The sequence below is a fragment of the Haliaeetus albicilla genome, chromosome 18, assembly GCF_947461875.1.
Source record: "Haliaeetus albicilla chromosome 18, bHalAlb1.1, whole genome shotgun sequence".
Taxonomy (NCBI): Eukaryota; Metazoa; Chordata; class Aves; order Accipitriformes; family Accipitridae; genus Haliaeetus; species Haliaeetus albicilla.
The window spans coordinates 7,713,827-7,738,660 of NC_091500.1; the positions used below are offsets into that span (position 1 = coordinate 7,713,827).

Here is a 24,834-nt window from a genome sequence, read left to right on the forward strand (position 1 = left end):
GGTAACAAAGGCTAATGGTGTCTGAGTTTTTTCATACTTCTAATAACATTCGTGTCACATGTTAAAGAATTGAACTGTACCAGTCTCATTAACACAGCAAAATATTTTTATTTTCAAAATAAACAAAATTATTTTAAAAGTCCCCTTTTGTCTGTAACACTGATCAAAACTATTTACAATTATTTTACAAAAATATCTCTTTAACTTAAAAAAATATAAAAGAAATCATAGGGATTAAGTCTGCAAGAGTTAAATTCTAGTCCCAGAAGATTTTGGAGAAATACAGTCACAAATAAACATACAGAGTCTGTGATGCACTACAGCTTCTACAATAAAGTACCCTTGTTATTCTATAGCTATTTATTGCAAATACACAAAGTTATAAAACGCTAGAAATCTAATAAGGGTATGATGAAGTAAGGTTCAGTAGATCTTACTGGGAAGCAAATTCCTAGAGTTTCAGTTACTGGAAAGTAACTGAAGTTGTTCTTGTGCTTCTCATCAAGATGTCTGTTATTAAAAGCCTGACAAAGCAGAATGTGTGACAACTCCAGTTCTGCACACAAGTTCAGTCTATATCAAGTACAAGACTATGCACATCAGACACTATCTTCATGTTCACTCTTCCCCAGATGTTCTCCTGTGCAACTTCTTCCCTCACTGAACCCACATTTACCATCAGTAAGCGTTCATCAGTCAAACTCCAGATCTGCACACTGACTTCCCTTGTTCCTGTAGCAGGGTCAAAACCCCTGTGACATTATGAATTCTTTTTCACTAGGGATGGCTTAACAATAACCCTACCAAAAAGCACTGTGGACCACAAGTTAGACGAGCTCAATGACTGCTAAGTCAGAGCGATATTTAGCAATTAATACTGAAAATAACTTGTAAAGTCATCTACTGGCTAGCAGTGGTAAGTTTTACAGGCACTTTCTCTCTTTCCAGGAATCCTTCTAAAAAAGGATAAAGCATTGTCATACATTTTAGAATGCCTGAACCATCGCTTTGACAACTGTAACTTCTAAAGACTCCTTAACCTAGGAGTAGGTGGCAGAAGATGACATTCAGAAAAAAAAAACCTCAAAACTAGTTAGCAGCAAGACAGTGATTACCACTACACCTTTGAGTAGGCAGGATCCACTAATTAAATTTCATACTAGTACTGCTTTAGTGTGAACAGCAGGCTTGTTTTAGTAATACAAGTGTTGCTTCAAAAATTTCTATTTCCCGACCATCAATTTAAGGTGTTCAAGTTTGTACTCTTCAATGAAGTCTTCAACAATACGTAGAGCTTTGACTTTCACCAGCAGGAGGAGAACTTCTTTTGTTTCATCACTATTAAAAAAAAAACAACTTAGGTACATAAAAGTGCTGCTGACTTAAGTACACTTTATGTTTATTAATTTTAAGAAGAGTCAGGTATCTCTTCTTGGGCGATTGTCAGCAGGTGACCTTGGCTACACCCATCACTAACAGTACCCAACATCTAGCGCCTCAAACTGTCACATTAAACTAGAACTGCGGAAGTGCTCCTTTACATTATGGACTCCATCTTTTATGTATGTATGTGATGGGAACATCTTTGAAAGTGTCAAATATATAAGACTTAAACGTTTCTTAAATTCCTCAACACAAAGCATTCGAGGAAGTGCTTGAATCCCAAGGAAAGCCTTATCTATTACCTGTGGTTATTCTTGTATAGCATACGGGCACATTTCAGCAAGTGCTGGCAGAAGTTCAGTAACTCAGGAAGAGTTGATCCACTTCTCAGATCTTGGAACCATCTTTCTGGGAGGCATGCAACCACCTGTTCACACAAAAAATGTTTGTAAAAAGTTTAAAAAGAAAAGTCTTTCAATATAACCAAGTCACATCGCTTCTGACAGCAACTTTTTGGCAGGTTCAGTCAGTAGTAGTAGTAGTGTGTTTTTTCTTTGAAACCAAGATTGATTATCCCTAGAAGTAGTTATTCTTAAGAACCTATGGACCAATATTTGCTCTAAAATGCTTTTATGCACCAAGGTCATAAAAAATTTTAAATTTAAAACCAAATTTTAAATGTTTTAATTTTAAATTTAAATATTCCATCTTCAGTTTTGACCCCTCTATGTTTAAAAAAAAAAAAAAGAAAAAAGCTTTTAGCTTTTTCAATGCCAATGTACATGTTATCTTTTACCTTAGTACACTTTTCTATATTTTCTGGTCCTAGTGGTGTATTTAAGAGGTTCAGAAGAAGGTAACGATTCAGCAACTTGCTCAGTCCCAAATCACGGACCGTATCTTCTTGTACAATCCCATCCCAAAGAAGAACATTGGAGAGCAGCTGCATTAATGAAGAAACAGAGAATATGTATACCTGGTGGCTGGAAGTGTGCTAAAAAACAATATTACAAGTTTTATGCAAGATAAAGATTAAAAGATAATATTATGTCCATCCAATTTAAGTACTCAAAACCTAGGATTCACACTCTCCAAACTTACTATCATTTAACCACTAATAAGCTGCATATAGTAAATAACCTTATCAAGTAGGATAATTAATTTTATATCTGCATATGAACTGTTCCCTAATATGTGTATATATGACCTCCTGTATTGGGTTTCTGTGGCAAGGTTTTGGTAGCAGGGGGGCTGCAGGGGTGGCTTCTGTGAGAAGGTGCTAGAAGCTTCCCCCATGTCCGACAGAGCCAATGCCAGCCGGCTCCAAGTCGGACCCGCTGCTGGCCAAGGCCGAGCCCAGCAGTGATGGTGGTAGTGCCTCTGGGAGAACAGATTTAAGGAGGGAGGAGAAAACCTGCACAACAGAAACTGCAGCCGGAGAAGAAAGGAGTGAGAATATGTGAGAGCACCAGCGCTGCAGACCCCCAGGTCAGTGCAGAAGGAGAGGGAAGAAGAGCTCCAGACGCCCCAGCAGAGATTCCCCTGCAGCCCGTGGGGAAGACCATGGTGAGGCAGGCTGTCCCCCTGCAGCCCGGGGAGGTCCACGGTGGAGCAGATCTCCACCTGCAGCCCAGGGAGGACCTCATGCTGGAGCAGGTGGGTGCCCAAAGGAGGCTGTGACCCCGTGGGAAGCCCACGCTGGAGCAGGCTCCTGGAGGACCTGTGGCCCCATGAGGAGAGGAGCCCACGCTGGAGCAGGGGAAGAGTGTGAGGAGTCCTGAGGAGGAAGGAGCAGCAGAGACAATGTGTGATGAACTGACCCCAACCCCATTTCCCATCCCCCTGCACTGCTGGGGGGAAGAGGTAGAGAATTTGGGAGTTGAGCCCAGGAAGAAAGGAGGTGTGGGGGAAGGTGTTTTTAAGATTTGGTTTTATTTCTCACTATCCTATTCTGATTTGATTTGCAACAAATTAAATTAATTTTTTTCCCCAAGTCGAGTCCGTTTTGCCTGTGATGGTAACTGGCAAGCGATCTCTCCCTGCCCTTATCTCAACCCACCAGCCTTTTGTTATATTTTCTCTCCCCTGTCCAGCTGAGGAGGTGAGTGATAGAGCAGCTTTGGTGGACACCTGGCGTCCAACCAGGGTCAACCCACCACACCTCCAAAGCTGGGAAGAACATTTTACCCTTCTAATAGGTTAACAATTTGCTAAGGCCCAAGTAGAGAAGATGACTGTGCTTTACACAGAAGAGCTTAGCAGTCAAATCTGAAAGCATGAAACAAGGAAAGAGTATTAAGACACTCCCCCTACAAGAAATAGGGACCAAAACCAAGTGACATCCAATTCTAAGCAAACCATCAGAGAATCCAAGACAGAAGTAAAAAAAAGAAGTTCCTACATCTGCTCAGGATAAGACTACACACAGTCCCTCATAACATGATGAGGTTGGTAGCCACAGTTCATAGCAGCACAAAGAGATTTTTTGTAGTTGATATCAGTATTATGAGGTACTGAGAGTTTTCTTCTGTTGCCCCTATCACTATAAATCCTTACAATTGTTGTCATTTTTGAGTCTGATTTAAGAACGTGATTATTTTTTCCCTTAACCTATTCTGAGTTAATTTTCAGGTAGCTGTTAACGTCAAGGTATTTCACCGTCACAGACACAGCCTGCTGCCTTTGCAGTCACCAGTCAAAAAGCACTCACAAAGCCCACCACCTTTGCACATTTCTCAAGTATCTGATGGGACACCTCCATCTAACTGCATGAATGACTAAAACATAGATCAAAGGAAAAGGAGTGCTTCCACTGGCCAGCATTAATCAGGAAAGTACACAGTGTACTAAACAAATAGCATAGCTCAAAACATGATTATCTACACTAGGCAAGTTAGGCAATACCAGGGTACAAACACTGAACTTCCATCACCTGTACTTTTGCATTAGAAGAGTTCCTGGCTCACTTCTCACCCAAGCCAATTAGTATTCCTCCATACAATTTCTGGGCATGGTTTAGAGGCCATTCCTAATAAGCACTGTGAAGATGGCAACCCGTATTAAGAGACAGAGCTTAACAGCATGAGTGGGAGGGCTGCACAATGGCAGTGGGTCTCAGTGCCACAGAGCAGTCTCAAGCACAGATGCGTTACACTAGCCTAAGTATTAAGTAGGTCCCAAAAGTTTAACACAGATGAGATGCAGTACTATTTTCCCTGGGGTGACTGAATTCACACCTCCACTCCAGAAAAAAAATGTGACAACTATTCAACAGATATACAGAGCAAGAATACTTTAAACTACTCTCCATTATCACCCCTTCAAAGACAACCACTGTGACAGTGAAGAAATCAAAAACTAAAAGGAGAAAACGTCAGTCTGCAGAGGAAAGCACCCAGGTCTGACTTCCAGGAAAACACAATACACAGTCCTAGAAGCTGGGATCAGAATCCCAACTTCTCAAGCTTTTCAACAGAAAGGAAGCTCTGCATCACAACAACAGGAAGCCTACACAGGGCTAGGTATCATGAATAGCTGGGGAACTGCAGTACTGTCTGGGATTTTAATGGGGTTTTATGCATTTAAGTCTCATCTTTAGTAAGAATCCAAATCTATTCCTAGAGGAAACACATCTTAAGTAGGAATTGAATCACAGGCATTCAGAAATCCCCAACTCAGCACCCCCAAATAAAACTATACTGATGTGCTTATATGAACGCACAGTAATTACATTCTACAATAATGGTTAGCATAACTAATGCCATTTTATAAGGCAAACAGCCATTCTCTGTGACTGAGCTGGTCACATATTAGTCCCCTTTCTCCTCATTACCAGACCATGAAGGTCCTGTGCACCAAGCAGACGAACCAAACAGGTTTCTTCTTCCCCTCTCTGTCAGCCTCAAAATTCCTGAGAGCCAGGCTGATCACTCCCCTCCTTACCGGCCCTGAAGACCCCAGGCACCTGGCCAACTTTGTGGTGGTGATGACCCCATCACAGAACAGGGAAAAAGAACAGCACACAGAGCACTGTCTACAAAATCAAGCAGTTACAAGTCCTAAGGGGAACTTGCACCAGAACTACTGCTGGATAGTGAGACCCATAAGCCCCCCAGGGTGGCCAGGGACGCCTCTACTGTCCTCTGCTTCCTCCGCAGATGGAGTGACTCACATTCTTTTATATGTTATGACTGTTGCATTATTGATACTGCAAGCCAAATGTTAAGATTTGACCTGATCTGCAGAGGGTCCAGGTGATTAGGAACCATAAGCTAAGCTGTCCTATAAATTGTGCTATGCTACTTATAAAATTGTGCTACACTGATTCTGATTATAAAAATCCTGTGCTACTCAGATCATAAAACACTGTGCTATGCTGATCACAAAATTCTGTTAAAAAAAAAACCACAATAAAACTTTAATTGTACCTACAACTTAGTGCCATCATCATGCTGCCCAAGATCCCCAAAAGAACCTGTCTGTCCCCGTAGCAGTGGGTGACGGTGACTAACTAGTATGATGTAAGGCCAACAGGCCTGGCTGACCCGCTCAAGGGAAAAAAAAAAGAACCAGCAAGAACAGATGGTCAGACCAAAGTATCTTGCAGAACATGTATCAGTTGGGTAAACAGAAAAAAAGCATTCATTTATGGTTCATTCTTAAATCATCACACGCAGGTTGCACAGAGAACACAACCTTCACCGAGAAAAATGGTTAGCCATACTAATAAAAATGTATTAATCTCCCAGGACTAAGACTTGCCTGAAGATGTATTTCCTGACTGACTGCAAAGTATTTTTTCACTAAAAGGAATTTCAAATAAAAAATAGGTATATTTTCTCTACCTTAACAGCTGACCAAAACCGTCTTTCTTGAAATTTAGAACATAGTGATGATTTGTCTTCCACAGCGCTGGTCATGGAAAGAAGAAAAAAGGTAAAATAAGGATTTATTTTTTGTTTGCTCTTAAAAGAAGATAAACTGACAATTGATGTCTTAGATACTGATGAATGTTAATTCTGACATTCTTTCAGCAGTGACAACCACAATCAGAATAAAGGTCTAGGGAAACAGCTGTTGATTTGAACCCATTATAATACAACTACTATGAAATAAGTTTCAATAAAATTAGAAGTTGGAAACACCCGTGTCTACATATCATGGATTCATAACAAACCAGCATGGCTTAGAACCAAACATCCTACACCAGCTTTAGCAAAGCTTCTCTCTTAGCTGTATCTTAACGCCACATCTCCCAGACTCCTACTCAACCCCACCTTTGAAATAGTGCCCAGGAATAAGCATCAGCAATATAAACCCTATTTTAGGAATGACAGGAGGAATCAGCGGACACACAGACATGACACCAGACCACCTAAACTAACACAGGCCCTCGGATGTAAGCTGCTATGCCAAAACCAGACTGTGGACCTCATATACTGGAAAACTTTTGGTTACAGAAGCAAAAAAGCATTGAGTTACCCTTACTAGAAAGACTTCATAAACAGGAACTTTTCCTTCATAACCTTTCCTGTAACAGTAGAATCATAGAATGGCTCGGGTCAGAAGGGACCTCAAAGATCATCTAGTTCCAACGCCCTCTGCCATGGGCAGTGACACCTCCCCCTAGACCAGGTTGCTCAAAGCCCCATCCAACCCGGCCTTGAACACTGCCAGGGATGGGGCAGCCACAGCCTCTCTGGGCAACCTGTTCCAGTGCCTCACCTCCCTCACAGTGAAGAACTTCCTTACACCTAATCTAAATCTATCCTCTTTTAATTTAAAGCCATTACCCTTACCCTTTGTCCTATCACTACATGCCTTTGTAAAAAATCCCTCTCCAGCTTTCTTGTAGACCCCCTTTAGGTACTGGAAGGCTGCTATAAAGTCTTTCTGAAGCCTTTTCCTCTCCAGGATAAACAACCTCAACTCTCTCAGCCTCTCTTCATAGCAGAGGTGCTCCAGCCCTCTGATCATCTTCATGGTCCTCCTCTGGCCTTGCTCCAACCCGTCCATGCCCTTCTTGTGTTGGGGGCCCCAGAGCTGAATACAGTACTCCAGGTGGGGTCTCACGAGAGTGGAAGGCATGCTTATTCCATTAGCTGTTAATGGATGTCTACAATATTTCATCTACATCTGTGAGGAAGAGGGGTACGGGAATTTAAGTAAAAGAAAAAGCTTAAAAAAGTCTGACTCAGCTTACCTTTTAGGATACAGAGGAATAAAGACATCTTCCTCTACAGATTTCTTCATTCTTAGGACAACCATGTTCAACAAATCCTGTTTAAAAAGAATTATTAATACGTCCTCTGAAGAAAGACTTCATCTTCCATTTACAACAACTTCAATGGTTAATTTGCTCATCTAGAACCACAAAATGCTAATTAGAGCTAAGTACAGTTGCCACTTGTATATAATACACACTGAGACCATGACTACATTAAAAACAGTAGACAAATCACAGCTATAATTATCTATAATCTAAAGGGTTTGGGGTTTTTTTAAGTTATTTCCCCAAGACCTTTCTTTGCATATTAGTTTGCAAGGCAGCAGGAAAAATGTATAGATTAACAACAAAATAAGTTATGCACATAGGATCTCATAAAAAGCCATGAAATTGTATGTAAAAAAATAAAAATCACCATAGCTAGGGTAGTATGCGTTTTTGGGCAACAGGCTTTTAGGTGCCAGAGATTGCCACCTAGCTTTTTTTTTTTTTTTTTTTTTAAAAGCTTATTTATTTATTTATAGTTCTGGTTTGGTTTACTTTCTGTACAAACAATATCTCGGCTAAGGTCAGTTGTACCACTCAACTTCAAGGCATGGTTTCAAATCAGCAACCTTTGGAAGGCTCAGTTGGAAGGCATAAACATTTTCTTAAAAATATTTCTTTTCATACTCAGGGCCTAAACATTCATCCCATTTCACCAGTTTTATACTAGATATTCTGATGTAAATCTGGAGGTTTAAAACCACAATCAGGCTGAAGAAGGGCATGCTGGAGTGACTATGTGTATAGAAGTCATTATTAAAAGATTGCTAAGATTACAAAGTAGTCTTTCTCCTAGCCAAGTAATTAACCTTTGGGGATTTCCACGTTTTAAAATTCTAGATCTACTTTATAAGTGTCCCATCTCCCATCATCTTTAATAACGAGAGCATCAAAGAGCTCTAAGTTTAACTGTCAAATCTTCTTAATATATAGTGACAAAATAAACAAGTAATCAGAACCGAACAACTTCAGGATGATGTTCTAAGTGCATGCACAGAAAGCACACACAGTGGATGAAGTTCCCCCTTCCCCAGTACCACAGGAGCTTTTACCTTTTTTGCTTGAGTGCATTCACGTTTGGAAAGGACTTGTTTTTCAAAGATGTTATTGCAAAGCTGTACAAGGTTCTTTGTCTGTGAAGTAGATAAAGGATCCCACACACTCTTTACAAATGCTGAAAAAAAAAAAAATAGGAATTTATTGCATTCACAGTATGCAAGTAGCTATCCGCTCTAGTTTCAAGGCCTTACAATGTAACAGAAGTAAACATACAAAAAGCTAAGCCTCTCACAATAATCTTAAAAAGAGGCTACCTTAGCTTCACTCGGTGGAACCATGTACTCACTACATCTTGGAGCACCATTATATAACTAACATTATTTGATAGCTATCACTTTTATTTAAGGTTTCGTTGCCTAGTTGCAGTGAACATTTTCAAGGCAATCTTACTATACCTGTAATTTTTGGAAGAATAGTTTTTTCAATCACTCTAGGCAAAACTTCTTGATCAGTATCATTATCCCTTTTTGATTCAGATACATTTTTGGCATCACTGAATTCTTCTATAGCTCTGAACCAGGGCATCTCTTCCAACTCTGTAAAATTCTGCTGAAAGATCATTCCTGTTAGTTGTTCAGCTGGTCAGGATTAAAGGAAGAGCTCCATCCAATGATACCATAGATTCCCACTTAATTTCAGATCCACCTTCACCACTGAACAGGCCAAACGAGCAAATCACAAACACTAGATTCAAAGCTATAACTTAAAAGGTGGGATTGCTAAAGTGTCTTCAAAGAACTCAGGAGAAGAAATGTTTTTACAGGGGGTGTTGGAAAAGGGCCTGGAAGTAGGGGGAAAGGAGAAAGTTAACAAGATTCCAACCACATGCTTCAAGTTCTGAGACCAATACAGTATCTTTCTATTTTCATTTCTAATGCACTGTGCTATACATAGAAAAAACATCTCATTTTTCATATTAATACATAATACACCACACATACAATTTTTGAAGAAAACAAAGTCAGCTGATGCACCTACCTCAAGAGGATTCCAATTTATTAACTGAACTCTGATCAATGGATTTAATAGCTTAGGCAGGCAGAAACTGATATAGGCATCACAGTAAGAGTCAGGAAACTTCTCTTTCCATTCCTGGAATTTCAACAGGATTTTTCTGATGTCACAAAAATCTGCATGTACATCTTCAAAGACTTTCCTACTATCCTCCAAAAGGTTATCTATGGATAATATTCATTGGGAATAAAAAGAAACAATCACAGAACTTATTGAGGCATAAGCTGAAGAGTTTATGTATCTATAGGACATAAGAAATATCTATATGATAATGGCATTTGTAATTTATCTTTGACACACCTGACACTGAAATGGGTTTTAAAACTGGCTCCCTGGAAAACCCAGTTTCAGAAAAAAATACTGTCAGAAGACCAAAAAGGCAAGTTTCCTCATGGTCTATTCCACAGTTTTATACAACCACTATGTTTCAAACTTTATACCACAGTGATAAAATTTCAGACACGAAAACCCTGCTGCTGTTATCTGGAGAAAAGGTATGCATTTCCCTGCTCCTCTTCATCCATTCATTCAAGATAATTAAAATGCCAGCCTTTAATTCACTCTATCTTTAGAAAACAATGATTATATAAAACACGTTGTAGCATTGGATTGAGTACTGTCAGATCAGCTTTGGCATAATCTAAAAGAGGTTACTTCTAGCTGAAACAGTCATGCGTAATGCCACCACCACATAATTCATACCAAAAGAAATCTACAACCATACACCTATTCTTCCCAAGTCATTAGTCAGAATTGTCTGAATGCATCTTGTCTACAGTGTATAACTAAAAATATGTAAGTCAAATGAAGTATTTCTTCACCTTTCCTAAAAAAAAAATCATTTAAAAAATATCAGAAAGAGGTTTTTTTTCTAGGACATCACAGTAAGACTGTCACCAACCTTTGCTCTTCTGGAACTCTGTCACCTCTGACGGAGTCAGCTCATCGTCACTTGACATGCCTTCATGGTGATCAGCTTCTCCTGAACACTCTCTCATTTGCCGTCTGCAAGTCCTGTATTTTGTAATGAACTCAGATGAGTTATCCTCTCCCATGTATGCAGAAGGAAGCTTAATGAAAAATAATCTGACTTCAAAAAACATACTTAAAGCAAGTTGCAAGAGCAACAGCCTAAGGAAAGGCAATGAGGGAGCAATAGTAATTATGTAACTAAAAGCACACAAACTGTGAAAGGAGAGGGAGATTTCGGAAATGACATAAAAGAGGTTAGAGCACCATCTCTATCTCCCCTATGAACCATGTAATAACCTTCACTTCACCTCATTCCCACTGATGAGGCTAATAACTCATCCCACCTGAAACACTGAACATCTAGCACAGTACTGGACGCTGTCTCCGACAGTTTTAGCGTATAGTAAACTACTGAGCTCTTGGCCTTTGTCATCTCAGTTCTGGAGTACTTGTGCAACAACCCACATAAAAATTGTGATAGCATCCAAGTGCCAGTTGGGCTTAAAAAACTATTGCCATGACACCAAGAATCATAACAGACTGCAAAATCAATAGCTTGCATCTATGCCACAGGAAAATGATATATGATATGAAAGTGATATTGCATAAACACATTTGTATGGTTATTTACATCAATTAGCCTTAAAGGTTAACTGCTTCAAGTGGAAGTTCTCATTATACAGTTTTTCATTTAAATTCCAAGGTTCTTGCTGCTTCAAAGTAACTTCATGAGTTAAGGCACTAATGCAACTGTAAAACTTTCAAAGCTCCCAATAACTTAAAAAAAAAAATCAGTACCAATCTCTGAACACTATAATATCCAAATATCCAAAATGTAGTATCTGTCTGACCTACATCAATAGCAGAGCAGGGGTAGATAGATGTTGCTTTGCTTCACTCACCACCACCCCCCCAGCAGCAACAATACCGCCTATTTTTGCCATCTATACAATAATACAAAAATATATTTCTGTTCAAGGTCATAGTATTATTTATTAAAATGGGAGGGAAAAAGCTCCCCTCATACAGTTTTGCTTCACTTAAGACTTGTTAATTTAAAATAACAGGACCTATTAGCATTCAGATTCAAATCAATATGAAGAGAATGACGTTCACAAATAATGGTTTCCAAATACTTCAAGTTTTGGAAAGCAAATACATATTTCTTGTGTAATCTCATTGAGTAATCCTACAGGCTTACATTCGTCACTGCAAAAATGACAGGAAGTCAGTACACAGTACATTAGTTAAGTGGACCTGTATGTAATAGTTACCTTCGATGTTCACACATTTCCAGAAGCTGTGCCTTCTCATCATCTTCCAATCCACCATTAGCTGGTTTGTCATCCCCACCTATCAGAAGAGAGAAACAGTCAAAAATAAAATGGTATGATTTTAAAGTTCCTATTTTTTCAAACAGGAAACACACATTCTCCTTCTACTGTTCTTCATTTGGAAAACAGCCAAAGAAAAAAATCAAACCTCCTAATCAAAACTCTAACAGTCTCCAGAGTAACGCACAGTAAATGTTAACTGCATATAGTCAGATGTGGTTGTTCCCTTACAGCAGTTGATGAAAAGGCGAGTTTGATGACATTCCAGCGACTGCGTCCTAATCCTGGAAAAGGAACTTAGTGCCTGCCACGGCAGGTTCTTAGCAGTGTGAAAGGCAAGCACAGGGACCTAACTTTGTCCTGTATATCAAAAATGAAATCATGTAATAAATTGGAATAACTTTTGAGGTTTGGTTCCAACATTGTAGTGGAAGTTAAATCCCTAATTTACACTAGTCAAAAATCACTGCATTTCGATTTCAAGACTAGTCAGCTCCCCACTGCCTCCTGTTATCTGAGTGGTCACCGAACTGTGTGCCCACAATTACCCCTACTCTGATTCTTGAGTCCAACACAGAAGTAGAAACTAGAAGCATTTTCTAGTTGGGCCATTCATCTGTAGTACTATTAGCTGGCTGATATGTGCACAACACACCTAAAAAAGCGTACTACTAAAGTATTATCATGTAAGAAAAAACAGCCTTTCCACTATATTAAATACAACTAGGAACATAAAAAACAATTAAAAGTGCTGTTAAACATGCAAGTACAGTCTCCTTTGTAATGAGCTAGAAGTAAAATCATTTCAATGGCAACTATTATTATGGCATTACCCTTTTCTTAACACCTGCTGTCAATCTGCTACACCATTTTACAAAAATCATAGAGGCTGATAGCCTTCTGTAATCAGCAGTTTATCCTGTGTAGTGAGAAGACTGAACCCATATGATTAGTAGTTACCAGAAACTGGTGCATCTGGCCCCCATCTGGTCCCAGCAGCTCCAAGCATATTGCTCTTAGCTTTGCCTAAACAGTTCTAAAGGGTTTGGTTTCAGAGGTTGGGTTTCTTTTAAAAAGCAGCAGCTAAAGATTCACACAGCATACAAACAATATATTGGTGTGGAAAAAAAAAAAACATGAAATGAGAAAGTCGTAATACTTTTTCCTACATGGACAAAAATAAAATTGTTTTTGATAAAACCCTTACACAAAGATGTTTCTTTCTTCATGTCCTTCCCTTCACGTGTCACCTCCTAGTCTGAAATCTCCATTCTGAGCACACACACAGCCTTAAAGACTCACATGTAAGCACGATGTTGCCAAGTAAACACACTGCTTTTTCATATATTCACAGAATCCTACATCGCAAGCTTTCTCCCACTTAAGACCTACTAGAACACCAACTACACATTTATTTTTAAATATTGATGGGAAATTGCTGACTTGAATAACCCAAAATTAACAAAGTATTTGATCATGTTATGTTCACTATTAAACCAGAGAAAAATAACATCATGGACCTTACTGAGGTGAGGATTCCAACTGAGGTATAGTAGAACATGGCTACTGACAAAGAGGAAAGGAGGTCAAAGGCGAAAATAAAATACTTCACCCAAAAAAAGTAATTGTATATTTCTGCTCAAAAAGTGAATGTTTCAATAAGAAAATAACTTTTAACTTCATACTAACTTGTCAGATGCTGAATATAAGCAGATTCATTTTTCAGGTCATCTTGCCTTCGTTTCAATACCATCATAGCTCGTTTCTGAAGAAGTACATGTACAGCCAATTCTAGCTCATTAATGTATTTCAGCTGAAATATAATAAACAGCAACCAGATTTTCAATCAAATAAAATGCAAAAAGAACAAACAAAAAACCAGTTTTCAGTACTTGGTTAGAACCAACGTATTACAGACTGAAAAGTATGTTTGGAGTCATTGGAATTTTTCAGACTGTTATGCAAGACTGAAAAACACAAACTAAATGCCAGTTGCTCATCATGGGACTACCCAAGACTTCATACAAAAGTGCTCAATCAGACACTATTGGTGTACTTAATTAGCTTTCACTTTGCTCTTGAGCCACTAGCCATTGAAGAAAATCTATTCATTAATTCTCCTTAAAGTTACATAAAGAGGGGTAATGGGTACAAGTTACCCCTGGGGGGATTGCAGTTGGACACAAGAGGAAAGTTTTTCACAGTGAGAACAATCAGCCATTGGAATAATCTCCCCAAGGAAGTGGTGGATTCCCCAACATTGGACACTTTTAAGATTCAGCTGGACAGGGTGCTGGGCCATCTTGTCTAGACCATGCTTTTGCCAAGAACGGTTGGACCACATGATCCTTGAGGTCCCTTCCAACCTGGTATTCTACAATTGATTCTATGAACTGCAATACAATCAAGTGACATAAATTAGATTTCATAGCACTATTTATAGAGGATAACAGCAGTTTACTTTCACTGAGGCCAAACTTTAGGCAGCTCCTCGCCTTTTTTAAATACACAATGTTTGCAGTTCAGGAAACATGCAGCCAATAACAGACAAATTCTCGCACAGCTCTCCTAACTCAATCTCAGCTCAAACCTAATGTGAAATCCTTACTACCTCTGTTATATGACCTTCAGTAAAGACATTTAGAGAGATCTCAAAAGTGAATTTAAGCACCATCTCTCATTCAACTTCAACACACTCTAGTTACTAGACCTCCAGAAAACTCCCTCCAATAACATTTTGCTTTCATCCAACAGAACCTAGTGAGACCATAGCTTAAGTTGGTACACCTATACCAGCTCGATCACCACTTTAGGTCACAGTGAGGGTTGATTTGTTTTCCCTATATTTTGTTTCTTGTTACATTAAAATTTCTGATAGAACTGATTTTTAACTGAGTGGTTTCCCTCATAATTTCCAAACAAAAAACCCTAATCTTTTGTTGACAGAATGCACCTTTATCATCTTAAAAAAAAAAAAAAAAAAAAGGAAGAGGAAGATATACCTACCTTTTCATTCAAACAGTTTATCAAGTTTTCTACATATGTTTTCATGGCTCTGTAGAATTTGTAATTCAGAGCTGCATCCGAAGACTTCTCTAACTCCTGGACAGTCATTTTTGAACTTTCAATGTCCTCTACATATTTTTCATACTCCCTCTGGTGGGCACGGTGTACATCCTGTAATGTCGTTATCCTAAAAAAGAGAAACCCAGTCAACTAAAACTATTGCTGTTGTGGTTTAACCCCAGCTAGTCACTAAGCACCATGCAACCACTCACTCACTCTTCCCCCCCAACCCCACCCAGTGGGATGGGGGAGAGAATCGGAAGGAAAAAGATAAAACTCAAGGGTTGAGATAAGAACAGTTTAACAGAACAGAAAGGAAAAAACTAATAATGATAATAATAACAATAACAAAAGGATTGGAACATACAAAACAAGTGATGCACAATGCAATTGCTCACCACTCACTGACCAATGCTCAGTTAGATCCCGAGCAGCAATTTGCCTCTCCCGGCCAACTCCCCCCAGTTTATATACTGGCATGACATCCCATGGTATGGAATACCCTTTTGGCCACTTTGGGTCAGCTGCCCTGGCTCTGTCCCCCCCCAGCTTCTTGTGCCCCTCCAGCCTTCTTGCTGGCTGGGCATGAGAAGCTGAAAAACCCTTGACTTGGTATAAACACTACTTAGCAACACTAAAAACATCAGTGTCTTATCAACATTCTTCTCATACTAAATCCGAAACATAACACTATACCAGCTACTAGAAAGAAAATTAACTCTATCCCAGCCGAAACCAGGACAATTGCCAAAATAGCAGTTGATACATTCCAAAATATTTTTCCCAGTATAATCACATACAAAATCTTTGCCTGTGCTAATAACAGCACTTGCATTTCAGCTAATAAGTGTGGAAACATATACCCATGCCAACATTTGCAGAAGTAAGGGGCGTGGACAAGCATCATGCTTTGGAGACTCAAATGTCACTTATGGTGCTAGTTTTGAAAGCACCACTAACAATTTACCTAGATCTCTCAGTACACCATGCTTCCCAAAAACATAAAAAGCCAAATTTTGTGACATCACATTAAATGGATTCTACCCAACATGATCTGGATAAAACTTCAGCTCATGCCAGTATGTCCATACCAGTTTAATTTAAGTTGCATGGATAGGAGCAACTATAAGCATTCAACATGTGTTCACTACTAAATACAAACCAACTAAGGACTCTTGCTGCTAGTAGGTGATAAAATCCAGGAACCTATGTCTATAGCTGTCACTATTAGGTAGGCAGCACAGGAACATTTACATATATTTACAACTCTGCTTCCTCTTTTTTTTCCCCTTTCCTTCCTTACATATCTCAAGTGATTGCTCAGCTTGAGCAAGCCTGTAACAGAATCAAGGAACAGACTTATTTCACTTCCCTGAAGAAGGAAACACTTCCCAATGAAAATAATTGAACTAAGCTATTGTTCTCTACTCTGCTAGAAGTTAAAAAAAAAAAAAAAAAAGGCTATTTCAGCATTTAGCATGTTAACCACACCTATAAAGTTTACATCAACCAGGGTCCCCCTCCCCTTCTTGCTATTTTCCAGGTAGGTGTCCCACTTTTGATAGCTTTATTCTCATTTTTCTTCTTTGATTCTGTACGTAAATTCCTACTTCATTTAACTCATTCCTTTCAGGTGATTATGGCAAAGAAAGCATATAATTCCACAAAAATATTTAATCCAATTTAGTTGCAATTCTCTAAACAAGCAGGTCAATGATGGCCTGTACAAAGCAAAGCATATACAGAGAGAGCTCGGTACAAGCCCATAGCACATATTTATGTTTCAGCTGTATAATGTTACTTGTCTAAACTTATCTGAACAGCTGCTTCCCAGTGGTCTGAGAGATGACAGGGGATGGCTTACCTTAGGATGCCTGACCCCAGCTGTCCTTCTCACACACCCTCTTGGAGGTTCCCACCTCCATCCCAGGACACTTCAGCTGCCCATATGACAGCTGCTGAACTGCTAAAGAAAAGTCACAGCCTGGCACACAACTAAAGAAAAAAAACAAGGCAGGTTCTAGTTTGCCTAAACAGGCTGCAGAGAATTTACTCCTGCTTTAGAAAATACTGAGCTATTTTTGCAGCTGGTATAAGAACCACGGTAAGAAGGCTACGATTGCCAGCTCCATCTGCCTCAGTTGAAGTTTTGCTTGCTGGGCAAACGGAACACTGAACCAATGCTCCTGCCAAAAACTACCAAGCATAAAAAGCTGCTGCCATTTAAATGAACTTACTCTCTAAAGTTCTAGTTGATAAAACACTCTTGAAAAGTCCAAATGCTCCCCTACAACAAAGCATTGCCAAGTAAAGAAAAAAATTTGTAGTACTCTACTAGACATCGTAACAGGCACATTACACATGAAATAACAAGCCAAAAATCCTCCAACACTCAGGAAAAAAGAATAAGACTTCAAAGCTGTCATCTCTCATTCTGTGACAAAAAACTCAGACAACTCAACATTTAAGTTCATAAGAGCAGGATTTACCTTTCAGTTAGTCGCTTCTTCACAATTTCCAAGTTCACAGGTGGTAGAGAAACAGAGGGATCAAACTTTGGTTTAGCTGGTTGAGATTTATGCAGGGAAGCATCATCATAAGTTTCCTGCAAGAATTTTAAGTGTTAATTTTTAATACACCAATTACACAAGTTTGCCCTCTGCAGCTCTACAGATCAACAACATCTATCATTCAAATATACAAGGCATACAATATAAAGATATGTTTTTTAATTATCAAATTAAGTACAGAAAATGTTGTACAGAAAAAGACAAAAGCAAGAAAAACTGAAAGTATAAAAAACTGCGTACATATGTTGTATAAAAACATATAGTGCATACACATATAAACAGCACAAAGTAATCCGTAACTTAGGGTATACTTAAATTGCTGTCTTGGTCTGAAAATATTAATAGCTTTCAGTAATGCATAATGCTTCTATACTAACAGCTGAGACTTCGCTAGTATCAAGATTCTAAATATAAAATGTAGAAATAAACTACAGCCAAGTGGTGATGATAATATCTGTTTTTACTCATATCTTGCTTTTTTAAAACCATTTGAATATCTTTATGATAAATTGTTTACCATCTATTAGTCATTTAATATTCTATTTTCTCATAGTAAACTTTCTGATTTCACCCCCCCAATAAATATGAATGTTACCTTCTGACAAAGCCAGTGGCCAAGACAGGTTTTCCACTCTGACAACTCAGCTTAACTGTAATTGTAACTAAAAAAGGATTCCACTGAGTTTTAGCTTATAAATTAAAAGACACTTTGTATTCTAAAGCAGTAGAAGTTTGTCTATTAAAATCTAGCCAAAACACAATCAGTTGAAGCAACTGAGCCCACGACTAAAAAGGTCTGCTACTAAAAATTGTTGCAGTTCCCTGAACAGCAGAAATTAATATTTTCCAGAAACAAGTAGAGTATGAGGACCTAAGAACACCAATCATACTGGATTTGAAATTCAGCAGCAGAAAGATGTAACTTTCTCCCAGTCCTCTACCTACTCCTTTTTAATGGGCAAAAATTTCTACAATTGTCTATTCTGACATAAAGAACTGGCTATTCATATTTTCCTAGTCTGATACAGAGTAGGTGATTCAAGCCAGAAACAAAACTTCTAGCTCATCAGAAAATACGCCATTTATTTTTGCCAATTATTTATGAGAAAAAAAAAAAAGACAGCATTCTGCTGAACTGTGAAAAGAGCTCTCAGATTGCCACCCAACAGAAGTTTAGCATGATAAAAGAATAATTTTTACTTTGCAACTTTTTAACATTTGTATTATTTGCATGCTCTTGCTTTCAAGATCCCTTGCACAGCAGCAAAGAAATCAGAGTTCAGAATTTTATTCTCTGCTTTTCAGTCTTCCATCACATACAGGTATCTGCCTTTGAGGTAGACAACCATACCCTGTTTCTGAACAGCTAGAAGATGTTACAGATTTTCATTATCATCTTCCCATACTTCTAATCATCTCTTCCCTGAAGAATCAGGGTATAACTTCCTAAAATGCTCTCTAATGAGAGGGCAGAAAAGAGATATTACAGTACTCCAGACAAGCTCTCTTGCCTATGAGCAAAAAAGCAACTTCCAGTGGTTAGGAAAGCATATGTCACCTGAGAGAATTTAACGGCTTTCTTTATTTGCTGTTCTTCCCACTTAATTTGTGCTTCCTCTTCACTTGATTCATCAGACACTGGAAGTTAAAACAATCATTATTAGATGCAATTACATCCCTTATTTTTCCCCTCTCATGTTCTTCTCCCTCTAAAGCAATAATGGTTCTCCCGAACATTACTGGGAAATGATACACACAAAAAATAGCAGATGAAAAATCTGCAGATGGAGGATTTCCAAACTGAAAGACAAGGAAGGCCTGGAAACGGCTAGTGGGATTTGAAGAATTCACACCAATATTAATTTCCCCAACCTACTGTTTCTCATACAATTACTACTGCAGTACAAGGAGCACAAACATCTCCCTTTTATGTCTCAAAGCAAAGCTGTGTATAATACATGTAAATAAGAGTGTAAGTAAAGACTATAACACAGTGAGTGACATTATACACAGCAAATCCTTGAGTGTTCCAAAACATACACCCTATTATAGATACAAAAATATCTCATTCAAATTAATCAGAATTGCAGAATCAGCTCATAGTTATGCATTCCTTATAACTCTTACTCAAATAAAGTAAACCAGTGCTTCATAAAACAAACTATAAGCAGCTATAGGAGGATAAAAGCAAAGGAAAAGCCAGATACGCTTTGTATGCAATAAGTTTGTTTACTTCCGAAGGGTTGTGTTGTTGGGTTTTTTTTCTCCTTTTTCCAAGAACAGTCATAATGTCAATGCAGGGAGAGCACTCGGAAGACCGGACCAGAAGCAGGAGGCAAGATTTACAGCAACTTTATTCACATTAAATACTGTGCCTCCAACAAGGCAATTTTTTGTAGTCAATAATGCCAAAAATAATTTTTTAAATGTTTCTCAAAGCATCCTGCACCACATTTGCGACACCTAAACCAGGTTAATGTCCCATATAAACCTCAAGCACCAGCTGTAGACCCTTTTGCCAAGACCCCTGAGAAGCAAAGCCTTGCGCTGCACTCACTCTTTCATGGACAAGTCCCACATTGTTCCAGACATCAGTAAAATAAAGCCACAACCACTGGGAGAAATGGCACAAACTCACCCATGTGTTCAGTCATCCTCTCCCTAAGAGTTCTCATTTTAGGAACAAAATTGAGATTCTTCATATCAGACTCATCTTCACTCTCTAAATCACTGCTTTCTCTTCTCTGAGAGACCTGATGACTGTTTGAAACATCCAGGGGAAGATAATCAGCCCGTGTCCTGGCTAAGTGACGTTTCCTCCGAGCAGCCTCAATACAAGCTGCACTGGGGATACTACCTGCATTGAAGGGAAAGAATATTTAAACAAAGGACTAAAAGCAACACTCTGTATCGCTCCTAATGTCAGTAATCACCACTGTTCAGGATCACTGTACAATTCTGAATATAGGACACAAGACGTTTTTCTACTATGCTTACTCTGTTGAATATAAGGGGATGGAAAAGCATCCTATAAAAGCAGCCCTCAGTCTAAAACAAAGCTCAGACGTTTTTCTTTTAAAGAAATCGCTGTTAGCCCATCCTCCTTTTTTCCATCTCCCCACAAGATCAGTGTTACTAAACTTAGTGAGTTTACAAAAGAATCCAAAGTTTACAAATCAGCACAAGTGAGGTTATATTTTAATCTCATGAAGGGAATTACACATCATTAAACAGGAATTTTTTGCTGCCTTTCTTCCGAAACCAATGGTCATAATTTCTGCTTCATTTCCAAAATGAACACAGAAATACAACAAACATCTGCAACCAAAAATATTGGGGAACCATCACTATTCTTTCAGAAGAAGGGTAACCCTGACTCACCACAAACAAGATGCCTACACGTTATGTGATTTACGCTGAGTGGGATTCATCTCACCTATCTCATCACGTACTTGAAAGACTGTTGTAAATAACTTCCTTTAAAATAACAATCCAGGAAACTAACCTGGTGATAAATCCTTCCTCCTTTGTGGAGAGCTGGATTCATTTTCAGAGTCTGAGCTGTTGTAGTCCTCACTTAGTGAAGAATAACTTTCATCCTCCTTCTCCTCCTCTTCTTCACGAGTGCCTTTGGTGTTGCCAGTTCTAGGCACCAACTGACAGATTTCTGTATTAGGGGAAAAAAAGTAAGATTTGTGATTTTAGTTTCAGCAGCTGGAATCTGATGTGCCATAACTGGTAACCTTGCTGCAGCAAAGACTGGTCACTTCTTTATCTCCACCTGTCCTCATCAAAACACATCAAATTTTCTGACACTCCAAGACAGTAAATTACAAGCCAGTTCTCGTCTCAAATCAAAGCATCTGTGATAGTCCTTAAACTGGTATGTCGTTCTGAGACACAGAGCACATTTACAGGCACAAAAGCAATGACCCAAGCTCCCGGATGACAACAGATTAATATCCTGATAGTTCACAGCATGTTTGGATTCATCTCCCTTGACTTTATAAACTGTATTTACAAAGCCTTTTTTTTTTTTAAGCATTAACAATGAGGGAGTCCTTATTTAAACTATAAAGGGTTATGTATGTCTTGTCTCTGATTATCTTCGAATTCTTTAAAAACATTGATTTCTCTTCACCTGCCACTACATCTTCAGTAAATCATCAGATTACTGAACAAAAGAATGTGCCACCTGTTATAAGAGTATGAGGTATACTTTTATAAGAAGTTACTAAGAAAATTTACCATCTCATCTCAATCACAATCTCAAAGGGAAATATTTCTCAATCTGATTTATTTTTATCTAACAGTAGCAATTAGGGTATACCTGTGAATTGACAGAGGTGTCAAAAGGGGAATAGAGGGGAAGAGAACTTTTAGACACACTGTAAAACACACAAACCCCAAATAACCCAATAGGAAACCTACAATAGTTCAATAAGACTAGGAATACTACAAGAACAATTAAGGCTATTGACTGTATTCAATTAAAATATTCAAATGCTGTAATAGCACACAGCTTAATAACACAAAGTTTGAGGTTTACATTACATTTCATCAAACAAAATCCTACTAAGCTCACATTTTCTCTCAATGCAAACACTCAGATCAAACTGCAACCTGATAGCAATAAGCAGTGGATAGTTAAGACACAGTTTGAAAGGTATGATGCTGAGGTATGAATTTATCATAAGTTTATTAATTCTGATGTACTACTGGGGTTCCGCATACCCAAGTCTTCTCAAGAACAGCCTCCAAGTTCTGGTACTGTTCTGCCAAGGTCATACGGAAAATAATTTCAGTACAAATACATTAAAATTGTAAACCTGTAACATAACATTGTAAGTATAATCCCTGGTTCAATTGACAAGTAAAAAACATCTAACGGCAGTATTTGTACATCATTCTTCACTTACTGATTTTGTAATATATTTTCATGTAAGTAGTCCATAAAACATTTAACTGAAAAGATTACTTACTTTTGCTTTCTTCAGTTTCTGTCTGTGCAGGCAGCAGGCTTTCCTTCTTTTGAATTCTAAAGGTCACTTCATTGAAGGATGGTTTTTTGATTTTAAAAAATTCTTCATCACCTATCCAGATAAAACAAAATGATTCTGAGTAACATAAACAAAGACAGCAGTATATATGCATATCTATATATAAACTATAAAGTGCACGTAACCCCTGTGTGCGTGCAGCGTATTTTTTGAAGTTCTAGCCGCATTAAGTCTAACTAGTTCTATGGCTTTATCACTTAAGATCCATCACCTCTTAATATAAAACCGTGCAGCTCAGCCTCCTCAATACAGCAACACTGTCCTGTTGAAACGTACCGTTTCTCTGCAGTCTGTGTCTCTCACAAAGTGACTCCTGTAAGCCGCCCTGACCTGTCTTGTGTCATCAGCCACAAAAGCGACAGCCCAGGAAGAGTTAATTAAACATCTAAGTTTCAGTTATTTAAGCCTAGTCAGCCGTGGAAACACAGACAGTTTTCTCTGGTTTTCTCTGCTCTAACAAGCTTTCAGAAGCTTCCCAGCCAAAAGCGCACGGACATGTGTCATCTTCAGAGTGCTTGTATACGCCTTTCTGCTACAAACCCTCACAACAGCCCTATCCATGACACGATATTCCTATTTTCGGTCACAAAGAACCATAAAGGTGACCTGTGGCTCCCCGGGTCACCAGCCCGGGGCTCAGGCAGGCAGGACCCCCCCCCCCCCCCCACCGTGCGCGGGGTGCGGAGGAGCAGCCTGCTCCCCCCAGCTCCCAGCCTGGCTGTTCCTCCCGGAGCCCCCGGCGCTGGCAGGGTACCGGCTGCCACCCCGGGCCGGGCGAGGCTCCGCCGGAGCCGGGGGACGCCGCCGAACCCCTTACCTTCCCGCTCCTCCTCACTACCGAAGCTCAGCAGCACTTTTCCCCCCCGCGCCGGCCCCGTTCCGGCGAGGCGCGGCCCTCGGCCGGTGGCTGCCCTTCCGCTCTCTTCCCGGTCCCCGGGGCTGCCCGCCGCCTCCTCTGGGGGCCGCGGCCCCTCGGCGGCGGCGGCGGCCGCCCCGGCCCCCTCAGGGGACGCGGCGGCGCTGCCGGGATCCCCCCCCTCGCCCACCTCAGGCTCCGCTTCCCGCTCGGAGCCAGGGCCGGGGGCTGCCGGCGGCGAGGAGGAGGCGGGGGCGGCGGCAACGACCGGCTCCGGGTCCGGCTCCTCGTCGCTGCTGCCGCCGCTGGAGGCGGCGCGCCGCCGGCCGCGGAAGTTGCGCGGGGGACGCCGGAACATTCCGCTCGGCGAAGGGGCCGCGCAGCGCCCGCGCAAACCGCCTCACCCGCGCGCATGCGCGACGACGCCGAAACTCCGCCTCCGCCTCGCGCAAACCCCGCCCCGCGGCGCAAACCCGCCTCCGGGCGGGACGGGGCAGGGGGAACAGCTGTCCAATGAGGGCGAGGAGGCGTGTCCCGCGTGTAACCGTCGGGGAGCCGGAGGGTGGGCGGGAGCGGGTGCTGTGAGGGGCTGAGGGGAGCGGGGGACGTGGCCCGGGGGTGGGCAGCAGAAGGCGCTTTGCTGGTAATTAATTGATGGCTGACGCGTGAAAATGAAATTTCTTTGAAGGGCCGTGGGCCTGTTTGCGGCAGGGGCTGCCGGCGGTGGGCGCTTCCCCTGCTTGGTGCTAGGGTGTCAAAAACTTACCCGGTTTTGTTTTATTACATGTAAAATTTATGATAATTTATAAATAATTTAAGATAAATTGCAAATAATGTCCAGTGATAATGACTATTCATACATAAACCTTTTTATAATTATTATACGTTATGTAAATTAACATGAATATATAATTACATAATTATTTATAAATAAAATGGCTATTTCAGCATTATTAATAATACAAACTAATAATAAATATACTTTATAATAATACATTGTTATGAATATGAAGTTTATTCCGCAACTTGTTGTCAAAAACTAATTGCACATTTTTATTCCTTTCTCTAGGTTTAGCTCACTGAAGGAGTCGGGCAGGTGCCAGCACTGGTGCGAGGGGAGGGGAACATATGGCTGGGAACAGAAGGAAGGTGGGATGGTGGCAAGCGATCACTTAAATTGCTTTGCATATTGAAGTGGTGTGCTGTAGCTTGTACCAGGCTTTCATTTCTGCGGTGCTGGCTTGAGCTA

At 40.0% G+C, this 24,834-nt stretch overlaps 1 protein-coding gene across 4 annotated transcripts; it reads right to left on the reverse strand.

Annotated features, from left to right (window-relative positions):
• Positions 1–88: 88 nt before the first annotated feature.
• GCFC2 (GC-rich sequence DNA-binding factor 2) lies at positions 89–24,002 on the reverse strand. Of its 4 annotated transcripts, none has more exons than XM_069805668.1 (18): positions 23,547–24,002; positions 22,652–22,762; positions 21,175–21,336; positions 20,308–20,526; positions 19,228–19,307; positions 17,589–17,704; positions 15,040–15,226; positions 13,723–13,846; positions 11,974–12,052; positions 10,629–10,741; positions 9,692–9,891; positions 9,109–9,259; positions 8,707–8,828; positions 7,586–7,662; positions 6,228–6,294; positions 2,180–2,326; positions 1,686–1,810; positions 89–1,338 (listed from the first exon to the last, which is right to left on the reverse strand). In XM_069805668.1, exons 1-18 carry the CDS (start codon positions 23,941–23,943, stop codon positions 1,224–1,226), a joined length of 2,592 nt encoding a protein of 863 aa, XP_069661769.1. In that variant the 5' UTR covers positions 23,944–24,002; the 3' UTR covers positions 89–1,223. The 4 variants fall into 4 exon arrangements, with proteins under 4 accessions (XP_069661769.1, XP_069661767.1, XP_069661768.1 ...); XM_069805666.1 differs by having other exon boundaries at positions 9,109–9,262; XM_069805667.1 differs by having other exon boundaries at positions 20,308–20,522; positions 21,171–21,336; positions 23,547–24,001.
• Between the last annotated feature and the right edge of the window lie 832 nt (positions 24,003–24,834).

What these genes read in the sequence shown, in the direction of transcription:
- GCFC2 (XM_069805666.1), bottom strand. Translation starts at nt 23,943, where the DNA reads ATGTTCCGGCGTCCCCCGCGCAACTTCCGCGGCCGGCGGCGCGCCGCC. An exon ending in GAGGAAGGATTTATCACCAG is followed by an intron (nt 20,527 to 21,174) that starts GTTAGTTTCCTG and finishes CCTTCAATGCAG; the next exon opens with GTAGTATCCCCAGTGCAGCT. An exon ending in AAGCCGTTAAATTCTCTCAG is followed by an intron (nt 17,705 to 19,227) that starts GTGACATATGCT and finishes AAATTCTTGCAG; the next exon opens with GAAACTTATGATGATGCTTC.